At 42.4% G+C, this 21,717-nt stretch overlaps 1 protein-coding gene across 1 annotated transcript in view; it reads right to left on the minus strand.

The window, feature by feature from the left end:
* The window catches only part of ryr3 (ryanodine receptor 3), a 181,780-nt gene extending 160,780 nt beyond the window's left edge, over window positions 1-21,000 (minus strand). The window contains exon 1 of the mRNA XM_079525534.1: window positions 20,874-21,000. Within this exon, the coding sequence (XP_079381660.1) occupies window positions 20,874-20,921 (48 nt within the window). The 5' untranslated portion in view covers window positions 20,922-21,000. The remainder of the gene's footprint in view (window positions 1-20,873) is intronic.
* Between the last annotated feature and the right edge of the window lie 717 nt (window positions 21,001-21,717).

Raw genomic sequence — 21,717 nt, forward strand, 5'->3', positions numbered from 1 at the left:
GTGTGTGTGTGTGTGTGTGTGTGTGTTAGTGTTTTAAACCACACAAAATATAATTAAATCAATACAGGCTCCTGTTTCTGTCCTATCATTAGCAAACATTGTTTTCCAGACAATAAAAATGTCAAAAAACTGAAATACTTCCTTGTCATGACCCACAACAGAATCAACATATCATTACGAGAAACTCAGCTTGGATTAATAGACATGTAATGTCTAACCCAGTTACAGTACATCATTCATGTCCATTTATGGACTGGTATCTCTATGGGAGGAAGTCTCCATTCAGCTGTGGTCAACAGATCCTACAAAGGGCCAGCTTTCTCTCTCTCTCTTTCTCTGTGTGTGTGTGTGTGTGTGTGTGTGTGTGTGTGTGTGTGTGTGTGTGTGTGTGTGTGTGTGTGTGTGTGTGTGTGTGTGTGTGTGTGTGTGTGTGTGTGTGTGCGTTGATTGCGCGTGCACACACACACACACACGTGTACATGTGTCTCCTGCTGCCAGCTCACGTCCCACACTAATCTGAGCTGATAGTTACCATGGTTCTCCTGACTCCCACTGCCTCAGAGCAGTTTGAAATAAAGCTACAATCTGGAACTTATTTTAACTAATACAAAATATTTTAACTAATCTGTAGAGGTATGGTATGTAAATCAATACAGGCCACACATTTCTTCCCCATCATTAGCAAACACTGTTTTGGGTTAACGTATGATATGCACATTCATGGACATGAAAAGTATGAAGCTTGAATGAACAATAAATGGACCTCAAATAATGATGAGTTCAGGAAGATTGCTGCTGTAGTTCAGAGTGGACATTTATATTTTAGCGTAAAGTTTTGTGTGTATTGTATTAGAGAATGTTCAACTACAGTACTGTAGATGTTGTAAATGCAATGAGATCATTCACACAGATAGAGAATCTACTGACAATTGCAGAGGTGACTAACTTTTGCAGCAAGAATGAAATCCTGGTTAACAAGCACATTTTATGGGTTGAGAGAGATTGAGTCATAATTTATTAGTGTTCATACTATTCCTGCGACACATTTCCATGGGCAAGCACCAGCCTGGCACGTGCATACATTCTACGGGCACCATTAAAATCAGCCTGTTCCAAATTTCCTTACATTAAGATTGCAATTTTTGCCTAACACAGCAAACATGCACAATGTAATGGCCACCAAGGGTATAGCAGCTAAAAACCAGGCAGTAGGTGGCTTTAGCTCAGGAGGTTTTTATATCACTGTTTCCCAAACAGTGGGTCGGGACCAATGTTCCCTCTAAAAAAAAATTGGTTCGAGCATACGTCACCTTGACACAAACTATCCAAACGTTAGATAATGCGTGTGAGTGCCCCTCACTTCACACAGGTGTGTTTCTTTTCTTTTTTCCAAATGGATTTTGGTATACGAGTGAATCAATGAATAGTTACTGTACATAAGGTTACACACTACAAGTTACAACATTGTTATTTTAGATCAAGGTGGTAGGCTAGCAATTTTAGGAATATTCAGGTAGTCTATATCAGTGGTTCTCAACCTTTTCAGGCTGTGACCCCCCAAAGTAGTCATATTTGGGGGACCCCTCACCCAGACAAGCAACAGAATGGTTCCACAGTTAAATATTGTGAAAATAGCCGATCTACAAGCTCGTTGTGAACTTGTAGATCGGCTATTTTCACAATTGTTGCCTCTTTCTTATAATATTATTTAACAATCTGGCCAATGTTTGACCAGTTTTTATAGCATGGTTTGCTGATTACTTTTGATGCAGTAATGGTCTTTTTCTTTTAGAGCCTTTGAGGTATTATACAAGTCTTAAAAGTCCTTAAATTGTCACTACACTGTCAAGCAGTCAAGCATCGTTGAAAAACAAACATTAAAGCTGTATATAGGAGGGGCTAACGCCCTTCAAAAACTAAAGCCATGAGTTCTATGCAACAGTAGGAGGCTATTACTTAGACCTCAATATAGCTAATACTCACAGGCAGCCATTTGACCTTTGGTGTTGTAAATTGTTTGAGGGCACAAATGCCAAATGCCAGGGCAGCCAGGAAGGCCATCAAACAAAACAATGATTTTAAGGCCACTGAAATGATTAATTTAATTTAATGTTTATTTCAAAAGTAAACATGCATGAACAAAATGTCATGCATGCTCAGCCCTGGACTGATCACTAGTCCGCTGGACTATAGTGACTATATATATGGACACTTTTGAAGATGGTGATATGGAGAGTGGAGTTCTGATGTGTTTCAACAAAACTAGACATATTGACAAGAAAAAGCTGAAATGATGAAAAAACTATAAAGCCTGTGCACCAGAATGCTGCTCACATTGTGGGTGATTTATTTATTGGTAACATTTCGACTCCGAGCTGGGAGGCTCTTCCTCAGACCTTCAAGGTTCAATCAGCTGGGGCAGTGTGTGAGTCGTGATTTTTTTTAGGGTCAGAAAGTCAAACTGAGAGGCCACGGTGACCATGGCCTTCATGGCCTCCGTGAAATGCCTACCCTGCTCAAACACATTTGACACAATAATCTTTCCACATAGTCCAGTTTACCAGATGAATGCTCCATAATAATGCCACAACAATGCTGCATGTGGCCTATTCTTCACATGAATGTACATTCCAGAGACAAAAAATGTATAAAAGATAAAGTCCAAATACAATACAGTATATTGTCTGGGCTTGGTCCTACAGTACAGTACACCAAGATCCCAGAATAGGCTGAACTGAATGAGCATGCAAGGGTTGGCATTAACCATTGACTTACGGTAACCACTTACAGTAGCTAACGGTAAGCCCTACACTTAGCTGACTGGTGTCACTATACTATCCTTTTTCCCTCCACGCCAAATCTCTTCACTGCAAATAGCCGAACTACAAGCTCACAACACACTGTGTTGCGACACGTTGAGAGCTTGTAGATTGGCTATTTTGTTGCGGAATGTTCATGAGATGCCCAGAATAGAGCGTCGCAGTCCCGCCCCCTTTCATGGCAACGCCAGGCCCAGGAAATAGTTCCCAATGCATTTTTCCCATAGACATTTCAAAACGTATATTTATTTAAAGACCTTATAAGCGTTGTACAAAGCCAACTCTTGTCGTGACAAATCATGACAACAAACACAATATTTTGGACCAAACAAATAATTACAAAGAAGAAAAACAACAAAAAAAGTGTTGTAACCTGCCGTTTTCTTCTTCTTTCTAATTATTTGTTCAGCCCGAAAAATTTTGTTTGTTGTCATGATTTGTCATGACAAGAGTTGGCTTTGTCCGCGGCGTAAACGTCTTTAAGTAAATACTTTCTGAAAAGTCTATGAGGAAAATGAACGGGGATTTCTTTTCCGGGTCTCTCGAGGGGGCGGGACTGCGACGCTCTATAGGGAGGTTCCTGCATGTGGTTAAGGAATCCAGAGCCCTGCTTTTAGGCTTAAACGGCCATTCACAGCAGGGAGACATTGAGAATTACAACTTGTAGTGGTATCGCTGATAGATCCCCGATATATACTGTAGCTTGTTCTTCCCGAGGTGTGTATGCTTTTCCCGACAAACATTGTGTTTTGGGAAGCGCTCGTTTTGCTTCACTCAACGTTCTGTCTATGTGTATTTTACAACAAATATATGACATTACGTGAAAATAAAGTTAGACTGCCCACATATTTGCACTGTCCGAGTTGGTAAGCCGTGGTGGACATAATAGCAAGTTTATAGCAAGTGAACCAAAATGAGCACTCGCACCACAATCAACACACTCAGTCTGTGCATCACAGCAATTTGTTGTGGGATTTGTCCTTGGGAATGGCATACTGTACATGCGCTCCAAGAGTAAGGCCAGGGATATTCAATATAGCTGCCGTCTAGACAGAGACTTCTCACCTCTTTAAAATTAAATAAATACATACTTTTCTTATACAGAAGCAGCTGTTTGAAATTCTGGTCCCCTGGCAAAACTAGCTAGAGGCTCTGGCAGTACTACTGACCTGACCGGAGGGTGTGCGGGCATGAGTGCACATCTGTACTAGGCCATATTTGGCCATAATGTGTAATGATTGTGGCCTATGTCAGTAGATGTTGTCAAATCGGTGTCCCCATTTTGGAGTTGACAAAATTTCATAGGGTGTATGAAATGCCTGCATCTCTCGGTGTGTGTGTGAGTGTGAGTGTGAGTGTGAGTGTGTGTGTGTGTGTGTGTGTGTGTGTGTGTGTGTGGCAGACACCTGTCCGTTTGCCTGTTGAAAGATGGACAGCAAGAGGCTTTTTTTCTTTTCCAATGCAACTGCTATCATGACATTCACACCATGGTGGACTGAAAGAAGCAAGCTGAACCTTGCTGACATCGCTTTCAGTTTCGTTCGAAAGCAGAAGCGGTCGGACTGAAACCATGATGACATGACGACAGTCTCAAAGAGATTGACAGGAATAGTGTGTGTGGGGGGGAATTACGTACTGTGTAGAGTGCAGACACATGCTAAACTAATGCCTGATTTATATTTGGTTGCAAGCCATGTCATCACATCAAGCATCAAAACGTGTGAGCTTGTAGATCTGCTATTTGCGATGAGCAACACCAGTGCACAGCTAATTATAAACCAGGCATGAAAACAAGTACACTTGATGGCCCCGGGTGTGCCATCGTGTCCCCTGTGTGTCCCCCATCACGTATAATCAAATATATCTATGATATGATCACAATGTTTGCATTAAAATGAAAGTGTAAAGATTAAAGTATAACCACACCCAGACATCTTAACAGAGCTAAACTCTCTCTTTCCCCTCCCTCCCTCCCTCTTCTCTCCCCCATTCCCTCTCTCTCTCTCTCTCTTTCCCCTCCCTCCCTCCCTCTTCTCTCCCCCATTCCCTCTCTCTCTCTCTCTTTCCCCTCCCTCTTCTCTCCCCCATTCCCTCTCTCTCTCTCTCTCTCTGATTTGATCCCAGGCCAGGGAATCTGGTGAATCTGCAGCAAAGTGATCCGTGAGACACGGCCATCTGCTAGACCGCTAAGGTTTAATTTACAGTATACTACATTGTGCGAAAAGAACAGATCTACAAGCCAATAAGAACATGTCACACAGATCAGTTCTTTTCAGCAAGTGAAAATATAAATTAGGCTTAGCATCATGGTCTATGTATAGGGCTGTGTTCCGCAGGGGGGTGGGGGTGGGGAGGGGGTGGGGAGGGGTAGGTTGGGCGGGGCAACTAGCAAGTGTACAGTGTCAAATTGACCCTGGCTTCTGTCCCCCTACCCCTACGCCTTTCCCAGCTGACCTAAACCTAACCAGACCCTCTACCATTCCACACTGGCAACAAAACCTCTTGTCACAACCTCCTCAGGGCTTTCCTTGACACTCCACTGGGACATGCAGGTATGCCACTGCCCTTCTGGAGACCCTTCACTTTTGACACCCTCCCTTTAACCGTATTTTGTCTCTCTACCTCTCTCTCTTTCGTTTAGCCCTAGGGAGTTTCTAATTTTGTCCTGCTACAGACCCCCAACCTAACTACCATTGGTCTTTAGACCCCCATTTCAAATAATTGTGCCCTAGAGGCCATGGTACATTTTTACATTACATTTTTTATTCAATCACATTTTGTACATCAGAAATAGATTCATAACAGCAATATTTGAACACTGTTAGAATAGCCATTCGTAAGTTTTCTTATTGAACAAATTTCGAGTGAATTGAAATGTATTCAAATGTAGTCAAATTAAACTACCGCTCATTTAGATGATGACCCCCTGGGACCCACTTTGAAAACGCCTGCCCTAACAGACAACAGCAGGTGTGTGTGGCCCAATGCTCTCACTGGCCGAAACCCGAGAACTCCCGGAGCTTCAGCATGCCAAATAAACTCCCACAAGTCACCCGGAGCTGCCACCGATGTGAACTTGAGAAAAGGTGAATCTGCTCTGTCCCTCAGCGCTGCTATTTTGACACACATGTGGCGCACATGCTCGGTGGGCAGTGACAGGCCAGACTTTGGGGAAGAAAAAGGCGGTCAGTGGTTAAAAAACATTAGGGAATGAGCATAGAGAATTCCACCAGGTTTGTTACCTTGTTCACACTCTCTCGGTTGCGTTGCCTTTCTAAATGGTTGGATTGGCTCAGGGGTCGTGTTTCTCATAAATGTCAGGCGAGGTGATAAGTACAGAATGAGCTACAGGTTTTTAGTTAAGCTTACAGTAGCTGTAGACTAGCTATCAAAAGCCATAGAGTGTGATAGCTGGGAGGGAATTCGGCCAAAATCATCAAGATGGTGTACTTGGTGACAAGTTTTAGATTTTTAGCGCATGGCATTAGGTATGGGCATAAGGTTTTCAAAAAACATCGCAAATGAGTTGGGATCTCAGCCTAGTGGTCTGTTTGAAATGAATCCAATATTAGATAAGGCAGTATATGGTTGAAACCTTATGCGAGAGTATGCGCATGCTTAAAGTGAATGGCACATCGAGTGGCAAATCGAGTGGCAAAGCAACAGGCAAAGTGAGTTTAACATTGTTTAATGTTATTTAATGCAATCAGATAAGACTTTTCTGTGTGGATGTATGGGCTGTCAAGGCCAGAAAGTAGTTTTTTGCCACTCAGTAGGCGTTCCTGCATAACTTCCTGGTTTGATGATGATGTCACACGCATACCCTCTATAAATATACTCTAAGGTTGAAACCCCAAATAATTGATAGAATAACAATTGCAATGGATTCTGTTACTATTGGATATGCTAAATAACATACAAAACAATCTAAGTTCTGGAAAGGCATAATTTTCAAGATGGCGTCCAAGATGGCTGCCGGGAGCTTAAAATATACCTATAAACGGGTTTAATATGTAAAAAATCAACAATTATGCACTTGGTGACAGGTTTTAGAATTTTGGCAACATCTCAAACGAGTTGGGCTCACCCCCTAGTGATCTGTTTGCAATGAATCTAATATTAGATAAGTCAGTATATGGTTGAAACCCCAAATAATTGATAGAAAATACTTTTCAATGGATTCTGCTACTATTGGGTATGCTAAATAACATACTAAACTACTACTAAATTATGGAAATCTAACTTCTAGAAAGGCATCATTTTCAAGATGTCTCCCAGTTTATAGGCATTTTAGAAATGATGCCTTTCCAGAACGTAGATTTTCCTAAATTCCTAAATGTTTTATAGGCTATGTTATTTAGCATACCCAATAGTAACAGAATCCATTGAAAAATCTCTGCTATCAATTATTTGGGGTTTCAACCATATACTGACTTGGATTCATTGCAACACTTATGTATAATTGTGCATAATTGTTATGATTTGTTACATATTAAATCCCAGTTCATAGGCATTTAAAGCTCCCAGCAGCCATCGTGGACGCCATCTTCAAAATGATGCCTTTCCAGAACTTATATTTTCCTAAATTCTAGTATGTCATTTAGCATGCCCAATACAGAATCCATTGAAAAATCTCTTCTATCAATTATTTGGGGTTTCAAATATACTGACCTATCTAATATTGGATTAATTGCAAACAGATCACTAGGGGGCGATCCCAAATCATTTGCAATGTTTTTGAAAGCCTTATGCCCATACCTAACACCATGTAAAAAATCTAAAAAGTGCCAAGTGCATGATTTTTATTAAATCCATCCCAGCTATGAGAACCGCGGTCAGATAGAAGCCTGATAAGGTCCTGGTGCTGGTGCCTCACTCAAACCTCCATCCTGTCTGTCTTAAACTGTCAATTGACATTTAGGCATTGAGCTCATCCAGAGCGACTTTCAATATGTGTGACCACTTTGGGCCGTGGGAACAATAGTACTGCTGCTCTTCTGTCCAAGTTTACCTACAGTCAGGGCTGGACTGTAGGTTTTTTTGACAGGCAGGCAGGCAGGCCAAAAGGCGGCAGGCCACCAGGAAAGTTCTGCCAGTGCCATCATGATAATTTCACTGTACCTGTATCAGTGAGTGACAAATAGACCCTCTTCTATCTTGAATCCTTTTGCCAGCATCATTCTTGTGAGAGCAACAAGGGTTGTGTAGTTGTCTGTTGGTTTGTATCATTTATGTTGTTCTGTAAAAGTGGTGGTATTAGTGCTTGTTTGTTTGTGTGTGCCTCGACGGAGCGGGCGGTATAGTTTCTGCTATCTGCGCGCTTGGTTGTGGTGGGCTGGTCTGGGCCAAATTCGCGCGAAAATGACCGGGACGAATTTTTGTCCCAGTCCTGCCCTGCCTACAGTAGACTGATTACACACTGTCCTGCTAGGATGGAATACATGCAGTACCAGGGGATCCAAAACTGCCGTATGAATTTGCGAACCACAGTATGAACTCTGGGTCTGTCAGAAAGCAAGGGAGTGTACTGTAGTGCTCCAGACTATAGCGTCAGGCTGATACTTTGGATCCATCAGCCTCTACCATGAGGACCTGAGTATATGTATATTTTTAAATCACACCTGTGTGAAGTGAGGGGCGCTCTTATCATACATAATCTCATTCCAGGCTATCACAATTTGCGTCCTCACCTTCGTCTTCAATGTTTGTGTTTACGCAATGTTTGTGTTAAGCTGGCCATTCATTGTCAATGGCATTCAATGTTTGTGTTTACACAAACACTCAAAGCTGGCCATTCATTGTCAATGGCATTCAATGTTTGTGTTAAGCTGGCCATTCATTGTCAATGGCATTCAATGTTTGTGTTAAGCTGGCCATTCATTGTCAATGGCATTCAATGTTTGTGTTAACACAATGTTTGTGTTTGTTTACACAAGCCCTGAAAGCTGGACATAGGCGCCCCTCAAAAATAATAATTGACAACGTTCCAACATCCTCTTAAATGAAAAAGACTAGTATTATATCTTCTTAAGAATGGGACAAAAGGCAGAGAGAGCAAGGAAACAAGATAAAACTGTGAAGTGAAAAAGAGTGTAAGAAACTACTGTAATAGTATGTAAGTAATCTAAGTTGAGAGAGGGTGATATTACAGAGGAAAAAAGGGGCATTGACGTTGTATATTTAAAAATAGCAAAGTGCTAAAAAAAAAAGAAAAGAAAACCGCGGTAGCTCCAAAAAAAGAAACACCTACATCAATACACCCAAAGCGAGAGATTGACGCACTGACATGAAGAGAGAAATCAATGTTTGGCAATCTGCAGAACACTTCCTGTGTGCCTGAAATGAAAGGTTTTCCATTCCGGAACCCAGCTCTGTTTAGTATCAGTAGGAGACTAGGAGTAGCAGCTATGTGTTGAGTTGTTGTTATAGAGCTTAAGTGGGCCTGGTAGTAATGACAGCTTAATGAGATGTGGTTGAGATGTAGACGTATATATCCACCTCTCGCCACCAGCCAGGCATCAAGGCCACAGAGCACAAACAAAATGATCTCTGTGGAATCAACATGAGGGCAGAGCACTGCCTACTATTTCACCCGCCTCACCGGTCCACGTGTGTAGTGGACGAGACGGTATAAGTGTTAAAAGGTGCTTGAGCATTTAACCCCTAACAGCCCGTTAGGGGCTGTTTATATCGATTTGGGCTATTTTCTTACGAATTGCCTCTTGCCTGTTTTCACAACATCCTCATCATCATTTTTCGACCGCGGTCGAGATCATGGATTTCACAATGCCACGCCAGACTTTCCGGTCCTTCATTGCCATCCCCAGTTCCTGCTTACTGATGCATGTGTCCCTAGCGATGACATCAGGGAACGACAGTTTTCTACCTCTGGTCTGCTTTGAGGCAGGACTCCAGAGAAGAAGGAAGAAGAAGTTCTGAAACATATCTATTTCAGAACCATAGATTTCACTTTCAGGCCTTCACCTCCAGCAATGTCACTCTAGAAAACTTTAAACCTTCCAAGGATGCGTGCGTGCGTGTGTGCGTGCGTGCGTGCGTGCGTGCGTGCGTGCGTGCATGTGTGTATAGAAGAAAGCCAGCCAAATTATTTGAATAAAGCACCTCCCACCCAAGCCACAAAGTAAGAAAGCTAATCAAATTCCAGATCACAGACACCAAGAGTTATGCAGCCTCCATCTAACAAATTGGATTTCCTTGGCTTAGCTTAAGTTGCAACCATACAGTAACTTGATAGTGGGTCCAAATAACTGGCAGCCGCCAAACAGACCAGAGCGAGCTTTCGCCAGTACTGATGTTATGGACGTACCCATAACAGCAGTACTGGCGAAAGCTCGCTCTGGCCCAAAGCCACAACTAGAATACTGAACTACAAGTTGCTCAGTCAAATATTTTACTTGATTTAAAGTACTGAAGTACGAGTATTCAAAGGTGCATGCTTTTAAAAATATTGAACTATTCATTGTATACAAAAGTAGGCTACCAATTACAAAATTACATTTTCTTTTTAATATCATATTGCTGTATTGCAATTTGAAATCTCTCCCTAGAATTCTTAGAAATCTTTAAGAAATAGTGAACATCAGCAGATCTACAAGTTCACAATACAAAGCCAAAGTGCAGTAACTATCTTTTAGGACACACCGACTTATTTGTGTATCCCAAAGATCAAATTAGCCTTAGTGATTTTGGTGGATAAACAATTACCTCAAGAACATATTTATTTTTGAGTGGTGCAACCACTCCCTTACGGAGCTATGTGTGTGGCTGGGTAGCTGGGTAGGTAGCTGGCTGGGTGGGTGTCTGGGTATGAGCACGAAAACAACATGGTTGTTTTTCACCACCTGTGCGCAACCTAACGCACACACAAACACACACGCACATATTAACTGTATATATGATGCTTTCGGGTGTGCCAGTACAGTACAGTGACAGTACAGTACAGTAAGTAGAGGGTACAGTAGAGGGACCGCCGCACGGTAACTCTGTCATTTCTCAACCATTTCGGACACGGGGCGGCACGCAGGAACCGGCCCCGGCCCCCTGGGCGCATTCCTGGGGGTCTGGAACTCCCCCCCACACACACCCCTGGGGACCCCCACATGGTAACTCTGTCATTTCTCTACCGTTTTGGACACGAGGCAGCTCGCAGGAACCGGGCCGGCACCCTGGGTGCGTTCCTGTGGGTCGCACCCCCCCCCCCCCCCCCCCCACTGGCAACCCCCACACGGAGTTGCACCACTCACTTCACACAGGTATGATTTTTTAAACCCATTATCTGCCTTTTTTCCCCGTAGTTACTGCTCTTTGTCTTTGTAGTGCAAAATAGATTGGCTATCTTCACTAGGGCTTAAGTGGTTAATTCATAATCTATGTTTTGTACATTTTGGTCTTGGGGTCCCTTCCTAAAAATGTAATGTTGTCAAAAGTACAATTTGTTTTTGAAATGTAGGGGAGCTAGCTTGAGTACTCAAGCAAATGTACTTCATTATTGTCAACCACCACTGAATGTATGTAAGCATAATTGTCCTACAACGCAACAGAGACAAAGGGAGGATCCCAGGGTCTCCTTGGGTGGGTGTGTTTGGAAGGTGAGGGCTGGGGTTGATATGTGTGTGTTTCCGTGTGTGGTGTCAGGAGGATGTGGTGGTGATGATAAAGCGAGAGAACAATACATCATTGCTTTATATTCAAGACAGGTAAGGCAGAAATACTAGCAACAGAGAAAATAAAATGAGTGCTGAGATCAGGTGAAACAGACAAACGCCACAAGAATACTTAAACTCTATTTTTCTTCCTCTGAGCCTGAGGACCGGCTGGGTCAGGACCTCTGAGGTCCCGACCCAGATCCTGGCCTTGCTGTCCACAAAAAGCTGCACCGATTCTGTGAGAGTCAGACACACTGTAGGTATATCACTGCTGCATACTAAGCATATTGGAGCACTCGTCACACAGCAGAAGGTCTGTGAGGATTAAGTCATTGTTCCTAATTCCTATCCTATCTACATATTACGAGGACAGTAGGACACCAACGTTTCTTTCACAACTTAAGTTTTTGCAGTGATGCAATTGGTTGACACGGCGGAATAGATTCTAGCAGATTCTGGCACAATGGATCAATTGACACTGTCCTGCATTTGACACATTTGAAAACCTCCCCACGAAAGATGGGAATTGATTTTAGATTTGTCATGCCATGAGATGTTATCTCTGATCTGTTGCAATTATCAACATTTGCACAGTAAATAGAAAACAGTTAGCCTGGAGCTACACAAACCGACAACAGACAGCAGACACACAATAGACAAATCATATGATTCTTTGAGCCCCTGATTAATGAAGGTAATAATTTAATTTGAAAGACCACTCACACAGCCACTGCTAATGACGTATATACAGTGATGTACCCGAACGCGTTCAAAGAACGAAAGTTCACGAACGCGTTCGTTTTATGGGAGAACGTGAACGGAACGTACTGCATTTCCGCATTTTGAACGTTGTTGTGAACGCGTTCATTCTGGGTGTTTGTGAACGCAGCTTGTCACGTTCATAACACCGTTCAAGTCTTCAAGAGGGTGCCAGATTTTCATAGAGCCTTCCATTCGAAAACCCTGCTAAAAAACCACCCAACCTGGCAACCGCACAGCGACTGCCTGTCACCCGTGTCGCACTCGCACAGTCGCACTAACAAATGCGTCATCACAACAAACAACAAGCAGCAGCATGGAGTCAATGGAAGAAGAGCCGGAGGAGGACGGCTCCTCCTTAGACTCACGTTCAGAGCCAGAATATGATAATTTGAAAGAATTTGTAACTAAACTCAGTACTGACCCAGACGGTAAAAATCAAACCTTTCTCTGTAAACTTTGTCCGCCTGGTTTGAAGAAGAAAGTCCGTTCATCGACGACGTCACTAGCCAACCTTAAACGGCACATTGAAAAAAAGCACCCGACAAGCCTTTCAAGGTATAAAAAAAGAACTAAAAAAAGAACTAATAGTTCACTTTTTGGAACCATGAACTTTAGTTCAAAATGTTGAATTATGAACTATGAACGGAACTAGTTCCTTTTTAAAATTTTGAACTTTGAACTGAACTAGTTCATAAAAAAAGTGAACTATCCCAACACTGCGTATATATACGTGTTTTAATAGCCATCTGTTGTCTGCGATTGACGTATATATACGGTTTATATCGCTTTATGGATCTGAAACAGCACCGCTAAAAAACAACTTTTTGCCCTGAGCCACGTCTTGCTTTCTCCTGCCTGCATGGAGCGTGCTCACGCATGCGTAGACTATACTGTTATAAGTAGGATACACGCTGAGGAAGGCAGATTTTTCATCGTATCTCGATCGAAATATAAACATTTCTTGAGAAAGATAGCTAGCGTGAGCTAATGCTAACATTAGCGTTTTCTTACAATGTAGGTCTGCAAGCCTCCTCCGAGCAGGGAAAATAGAAGTAGTTGTGTAGTAATCTCCCGGCCCCAGCCAATGAATTTACCACTTGTGGCCACCAGGCCGCAGTCATAGTGTTAAGAGGACCTGAACCTCTCTTGAAGCGTTCAACTTTTTAGTCTTAAAATGGAGTCCTTAATCATATTGAAACAAATGTTAAAGGCTACAGCGCTATGCTATCAAAGTCCTCTTGGGGATAACAATGTAATGAAGGCTCTTCTCTGGCTAAAGCCATGTAACGGTCCACAGGACCAACACTGTGCAACCACCAACATAATGGTATTTTATGAGCTTGTCAACACTGCTTTAAGGCTGTAGAATGCAAATATGGCTCACTGGAAAACAAAGGGCCACAGGGGCACTGAGAGATGTCATACTTTCCCCCCTCTTGGCAGCACCTTCAGATGACTAACGCACGTAACCTAAATCGTATCTCGATCTCGACGTAACACTAAAAAGGTATAAAATCTATAAAATATGATTGGGTTAGGACTACTACCCCAATTTAAGATATTCTGAGATGATAGGATTTTATAAGCCAATAACAACAGTACATAAACTATTATAATACTCAATTGAATAAGCACATCTGTGAAATGACAGTGTTGCTTTTGTTTACATCAATGCATATTTCAAATTGTGTTAACCAGATCATTTTCAGAACATTATAAAACGATTAAACAACTACAAATAGCCTAAGTACGAGTGTATAGTGACAGGATTTAATATCCCATATATAAGAGTACAAGTCAACTATGAACTACCAAAATACTGCTCAATTGAATCAGCTTTTGCTTACGCATTTTTAAAATTGTGTTAGCCAGATTATTTTCAGAACATGAACCACTTAAACCCTCTATGCTTAGCAGGTCATAGCAGCGACTGGGGGTGCTATGGGGGGGCTGGCTATTTAGAGGGGGGCTAATGAATCTTGGTTTACATAGAAGTCAGTCAATTGGGCTTGTTTTGAGGGGGGCTTAGGGGGGGCTAAGCCTCCACCAGAGGAGGCTAAAGCCCCCCCTTGCCCGTCCCTGGGGCCGTCCCTGGGTCATAGTGACGTACCGTATTGTCGGTATCGGCCAGCAAAGAGGGTGTCTATCTATATTTCAATGTGCTAATCCCCTGGTAGATGGACTGCTGAGGTGGAGTGTAACACCTACCATCAGCTTAGTTATCTGACTTAGTTTCCCAAACCATGCTACTTATACACTGAGCACTAGCGTGCACTTTGGCCTTATGCGAGTGCCCTACCAACAAAGCTACCGGCGGACACACTATACTTAGTAAACTAATAATACTGTACTTGGTCTGCGCTTTAGTTCCCTCTACATCAAATCCTTTAGCATTTTACAGGCTTGTAGATCGGCTATTCCAGTGAATGTTCCCCCCAGAATAGGGATGCTAGTGTAGTGTGCTAGTACTTAAAACTGTTCAACTAAAAATATCCACAATACTAGTTAGTCCACTATTGAAGAGAAACAGCTCAAGTGTAAATGTTGAACAGGTTCACCCATCGCGAGCCGTGATGGGTGAACCCGATAGGAATGATAGGAATAGTAGCAGGCATGCTACTCTTGTCTACTCTGAGCACTGAGTTGCCAGAGAACAGACTGAAACCTCTGCCTCCAGCTCGATCAATATGGAAGGAAGTCTCCGTTCAATTTGACCAAGTTAGGGAAGTTCACCTGAGGATGCAACACACAACACCTCTCTCTCTCTCTGCCCCCTCCTCTCTCTCCCATCTCTCAGTGCACACTGCTAACTTTGCTAGGGTATCAACTGGTGCAATATATCCAAGTAATCCAACCTGGCAATGATTTGGAGTCTCTCTTTTCCTTTCCACAGACAACAACAGTTAAGAAGGACTTTAAACAACAATGTCACTGCTGGTGTGAAAAGAACTATAGAAGAGAATTCAACTAATGCTAAAAAGTTTCTTGTTCTTAAAGTGGGGGGGCAGAGACCTGCAGCGTTCCTTGAGGAAGTTCCAAATGGACCCTTACAGATATGTAACGAGTGTACAAAAGGAACCAAATGGAGCTGTAAGAGTGACTCTCAAGAGTTATTGGGGGTCCTGGAAATAAATAAAATATTCTGGATTATCCCCATAAACATGGTGTTTAAGTGCCACTGGTTTTGTGGCGCTCAGGCTGATGCAATGACCCTGTGGTAAGTGGTATGGAATGACCCTGTGGTAAGTGGTATGGTGCCAGGAGACCAGGAGCAATGTCCCTGTGGTAAGTGGTATGGTGCCAGGAGACCAAGGCTGTACTGTATGTGCTGTGGAAGCATCAGCTTTTAAAAGGCTAAATTTAAACCCCTAGAGTCTTGGCCTTGGTATGCAGATGGCTTCCAGAACAACATACACTCCAAATAAGCCCCGGGGGCGGCTACAGGGTGACTGTGGATCACCTGGCTGCCTTTTAACCACTGCAAACCTATGTACTTCTGACAGGGGTCTCCCAGGGATCTATAAAACCTATGTACTTCTGACAGGGGTCTCCCAGGGATCTATACCTGCTCTCCTTTTCTCTCTGCACCAAATTTCCTCAACAAAAATAGCCGATCTATAAGCTCACAGCAAGTCCTGTTGTGAATGCATTGTGAGCTTGCAGAACTGCCATTTTCAGTGAACGTTTGTGAATTTTTGCAGAATGTTCACTTATTAAGAAATGCACCACAATTGTGACGCTAGGGTTCAGATGGTTAGGTTAAAGGCTATGTGCATTTAAATTAATTATTGATGATTACCATAATCTATCAAAAAACAACAATATTTAAAAGGACAAATCCCCTTTCTGCTGTTTTGGCATTTCTCCTATGGTGCATTTCAAAGGCAAGCATCAGCCTGGTACGCCCTTACTGTATGTTCTAATCACCCCATCACCCTGATTAATATAATCTGTACTCAAGACTGCTATTTTGCCATAAACACAACAAAATAGGACAATGTCATAGCAACGTGGGTATCATCTACAAACCAGGAAGTAAGGGCAGTAGTATTCACAAGCGCCATTCGTAAACTTTTCAGCACAACCACAGTATAATTTCAGATACAGGACACTGCAGTGGTACGACTGCTAATGGAATATTAGCTTTATAGAGCTCATGTTGAAAATTGTAAAATGGTGGCAGAAGTACTCAGATTTCTTTACTTTTATTTTACCACTTTACGCGTCAGCATCCGTATTGTGGGCAAAGTTTTTGCTGAGAATAGCAGCTCGACAAGCTTACAGCAGGTCACTCACAGCATAGCTTTCCCCACAATAACAGAACTGAAAACACACTAGTAGGCCTATAGAGCCCTGACGGACTCCGCTCAACCATATGGGACTTAAGTGGTTAAGTAAAAGTAGTATTACCACAATATAAAAATACTCATACAAGTAAAAGATCCATATTTAAATGTTTACTTACAAAACATACTATTACTTTACAAAAGCATTAGTATCAAAATATAAGTAAAAAGAGTACTAAACATTTTCAAAAATAGCTAATCTACAAGCTCACAATGTGTCGCATCGCATGCGTTGTGTTAGGTTATAAGTGTTTAATGAACATTTTAATAATCTAAAATGGCAAAGCTAGTAACTAAAGTTTTCAAAATAAATGTAGTGGCGTAAAAAGCACAATATTTTCCTCTGAGATGTAGTGGAGTATAAGTATAGACTATTTATACAGTACTTAGTTGGGTAAATGTACTTAGTCACTTTCCACCACTGAACATAGTTGCGAACGCAGTGAGCATTTACTATGAGACCCAGCAGATCATGTCTGTCTGTCTGTCTGTGTGTGTGTCTGTGTGTGTGTCACGCTGTAACACCACCCGCCCACCACCAGAGGGCGCAGCTGTATCACACACAAAAACACACATGCACGTGCACACACACACACACACACGCACGCACGCACGCACACACGCACACACACACAAAACTTAACTTAAAAAAAACGTAACTTAAAAAAAAACTTAACTTAAAAAAAAAACTTTAAAAGTAAAAACTTTAAAAAAACTTAACTTAAAAAAAAACTTAACTTAAAAAAAATCTTAAACACAAAAAAAGAGAACTTAAAAAAAAACTTAAAAAATTACGTAATTTATTCTAATTGTTGTTTTTGCAATTTACGAGCTGCGTTCGCTTCCCGCGTTCGCGCGTCTTACTTGTGATAGTGTCCCTTTCAGTGTAGAGCAGTGGGAAGCTTCAACTGGCTTTGTAAATAAGCTTACATTGTACGTCGTTTAGTGTAAATTCAGCAAAGCAACACAGTTCTCATGTGAATATACAGTATGATATGACTAAGATGTGTTTTTGTTGTTTTTGAGTTCTATCCCCTTCCCTCAAATAGAAAAAACAGATGGTCCACATGTAATTCAATCATGGCTATGGTAGAAATAGTGTAAGAGAACATTGGCCACCATTTAGCACTGCCTATTACTAACGCACTTGAGATAACATAATTGACAGATCAGTGTGAAAAGGTAACTTATTTAATACTTAACTTTTACAATTAGAGGGTCCTTCATTACTTTACTATCAGTTCAATCCTTGCATCAAGACTTGCATCTCCAGAGACCACAATGTGCCATGACATGTTTATATTCTTAATAAATCTAGATGCCATGCCAATCTACTGCCATGACAAAATCTGGTGCTGCTGAATAGCATTACACAGCACAAAAACAACACGTGTAGAGCTTTCAGAGACAGAGGATTCAAGTGATAAAGATTATAGATGTGCTTCTCGATCTATAACATCAGGAAGTGTGTGTGTGTGTGTGTGGGGGGGGGTGACGGGGGTGACGTCAAGAAGCAGTAGTGACCGCAGTGGAGAGGGGGGCGGGAGGGGTGACATCAGGAAGCAGGGACAAGCACGGGCAGGGTGGTTGGGGGGGGGGGGGGGGGGGGTTCGAAGAGTGTGAGGTGCAGGGATAATCCTCTTCACTTTGCAGTAGAGTTGTGGTCCGACAACTTGTCATCACTCCCAGCTCACCAAATGTTACACTTCGACAGCAAGGTGTTCCAGGCTTGAATGTGATGAATGATATTATCCGTGCTGATGTTAGGCCCCTGATGTTAGGTACCCAACATCAGCAGGGGTAATCCTCACTTTGCGGTAGAGGTGTGTTCCGCCAACTTGTCATCACTCCCAGCTCACCCAATGTTACACTTCGACAGCAAGGTGTTCCTCATCACATTCCAGGCTGGAACTAAGAAGATGACTCTGGACCCCAGCACCAATGTTATGTTAGTTATAGGCTAGCCAATATCATACAACACAATAGGTTGGGACAGAGAGATTTCTATGTGGCTCATGTATTTCCGAACATATTGTTTTATATATTGTCGTGTGACATTGTCATATATAAATGGCAGCTCTATAAACTCACAATATGTTGCATTGTGAAGACGTGTTGTGAGCTTGTACATCTGATAAAAGTTTTTTAAGGAACTCTGTGTGTGAGTTTTATATTTAACCAATGAAAAGTATTCACATTAGATCCATTGGAACACAGCAAAGGTTATTATTATTTTTACCATTTCCTGAAAGGTTTTTGGACATACAAGGTTTCTGCCTGACAGTGACGGCAGCTTGAAGATATGATTCCCTCTGAAGTTAAATTTGGAAACAGTGGAGAGAAGAGGGCTCTGCTGTTTGGTTCTGTGTAAAAGACTTCAGTGGCCAATAGCACAAATGGCTCTACACCATCACTAAAAACCTTAAGTTCCTATTCTAGACTGTAACAAAATTAGCAAACAAAATGTAAGTGTCAATATCAGTTTTTTATACATCATCTTTTGAATAACTGCACTACAAGTGGTACAGAAAGCTTGAGTCATTGAAAAATCCTATACAGATTATCATGCTGTGGCTAGGCTCTACATTTAATTGGAGCAGCTTGGTGCAGGGTCACAACTAAGTTTGTTTTGTGAATCAACCTTGACAACACGCTTTACACATTGCTGTTGTCATCAGATAATCAAGATGCCATTGTGACAGTGGCATCTGAGAGGCATGGGTCAGCATATCAACAGCATACTGTTGTTAAATACAGGCTCCTGTCTGGCTGCCAACCAGCCCAGCCTAAAGCTCCCTCAGGGCTTCCACATGGGCCAACGTCTCATGACGACAACAATCAATAACACAATTCACCGTGACAGAGCCAACAAGGCTACACAGTATGATCAATTTTCTGCAGAATAGTTCTATACCTCCTGCTGTTGTTCGTTTGCAGTGCACTCTGCACTGCCACTGACAGCTGCCACTGTTTCCCACACAAATGTGACACAACCATGGGTCTGAGCCAAACTTTAATTTGCAGTGGTAGCTTTATTTAGATGTAGCACTCAGGAGAGTGCAGAAAGACAGGAAACTGAGGGAAGACATGCCAGACAAGATGGACTAGCGACTCAAGGAGCGTGTGGTTCGTGGCCGCGCCACTATGCAGGCACCCCAGCCTTATGACACTGTCCCAAAAGGTCTCATATATTTTTTAGATGGGATGCATCTTCTGCAGGGAGCTGTTTTGTACATCAGAGAGATACTCGAGTATCCTACTTTACAACAAACACCATGATTTTGAGTTAAAGCCTATTCCATGTCTCACATTCAGAGACAAAAAAAAAACAGGCCCATCTGAGGACCATAGGCTACTGTAGATTGTAGACCATCAACTGCAAATCTGTGTTTGACTGTGTTTAGTCATGTATATGACCTGTCAATTAAATACTGAACTTGGGGGATAAAGGAACAAGTCTCCCATGTCAAAAGTCTATCTCTGTGTCAGGCAATAATTACGTGGTCGCCCCACTGTGATAGCTATTCCCACCACACCAACATACAACCTGTCATAGGCTATCATTTACAAGCATAACTGCTGTAGCCTACATAGCCTACTAACTAACCACATCACTGCAAGCAATCTGCGTCAAACAACTACCGGTAACTAAAATAGTAATTGCAAAGGGCTGGAGTGTGAACACAACTTATTGATACTTTTCTTCTACCAACGCACACAATTCATATAATAGCATTGCCTGATTATGTAAAGGAAAATTATCCAGGGAATGAAATACCAATACCATGCTCCGAATAGCAGTTCACACATGCAGTAAGTCCACACAAATACATTGTCTGAGTCTGACATATCACAAACTCAAACGGTGAATACAATGTCAGGAACCTTAATGCGTTAAGTAATTTCGCCCTTGCACCTGCAGATGGAACTCTCATTGACATTCCACATCTCGCTGGCTGGAACCCTCTCGACAGGTGCTCTGAGGGCAGATTATGCCGCTCTCCGACCGCGCTGGCTGTTAGAGGCACCTGCGACAAGTTCGCCAGGAGGACCAAAATTCACAATTCATGCAAGCAGCAAACCAGAATAAATAATAGCAAGCCGTTTTTGCGGGTAAAAATAAAGTTCAAAATATGTAACTTGGTCCACTGATTTGGCCACTCGGTCCGAGCACTAATGGGCTATTGGTTGCGGACCGAGCACAGGCTTTGTGAGATAACAACGGCATAGAACTACAGTGCCTAAACGCTGAGCCCGATAATGAATAATATTTTACTTACAGTTCTCAAGAACTGAATCTCATCTTCCCCTTCTCCGCCCTCGGCCATGGCTGTGAAGGAGCCTGCTTAGACTCTGAAAGCCACTGACTTGTCGGCAGAAACGCGATGCTGTGCCCCTCAAGCCGATATTAGCGTAGAGCTCATCTCACAGCCATATAGGGCAGACCGGGCAAGCCCACCGCAGCGCACCGCTGATTGTCACTCACTCTCGCACACCCTCCCTGCCTGCACCCTGGTGGTGCCAGCACAGTGCCTGCATGCCGACGCACCGCACTCACAGCGCTCAACGGGAGCACAAGAGGACGAACCCGAAGATCGACTCGAGGCAGGGCAGGTGATGCTGCTCCTAGCCATAATGCTGACCAACCACAATAAAATGAACATCAAATAAACATATAAGCCTACTATAGCTTAATATGATTACTACTCCGCGTTCCTGGCTGCTTTTTTCAAAACAAAGTTAGGATGATGTCATGTCTCTCTCAATCACACGCGCACACACAAATGTCTTTCTTTGATGAGAAAAGTCAAATGTGCTTTTGTGTTAGCCTGCCTACATATGGGCCTTGTTATTATTTTTTTGTTATTACATTTAAACCTATACATGTAGTCAGGCCTATATTTAATCCAGTTGGGTGCTCTCAAAAATCATTGTTTCTCTTCACTTCATATGGTTCATGGAACTTATTTTCTGGATTGAGCATGAGCATGGCTGGCAGCAATCCATACATCTTTACTCAGATAAGCATAGGTTGCCTATATTTCCTGAACTAGGCCTACAAATATGCTATACCTTATGGAATCTCATTACTGCCTAACTCAATTGCAAACAGGCCTAGTGGCC

The sequence above is a fragment of the Electrona antarctica genome (genome assembly GCF_951216825.1).
Source record: "Electrona antarctica genome assembly, chromosome: 17".
In the NCBI taxonomy this organism is placed as follows: domain Eukaryota; kingdom Metazoa; phylum Chordata; class Actinopteri; order Myctophiformes; family Myctophidae; genus Electrona; species Electrona antarctica.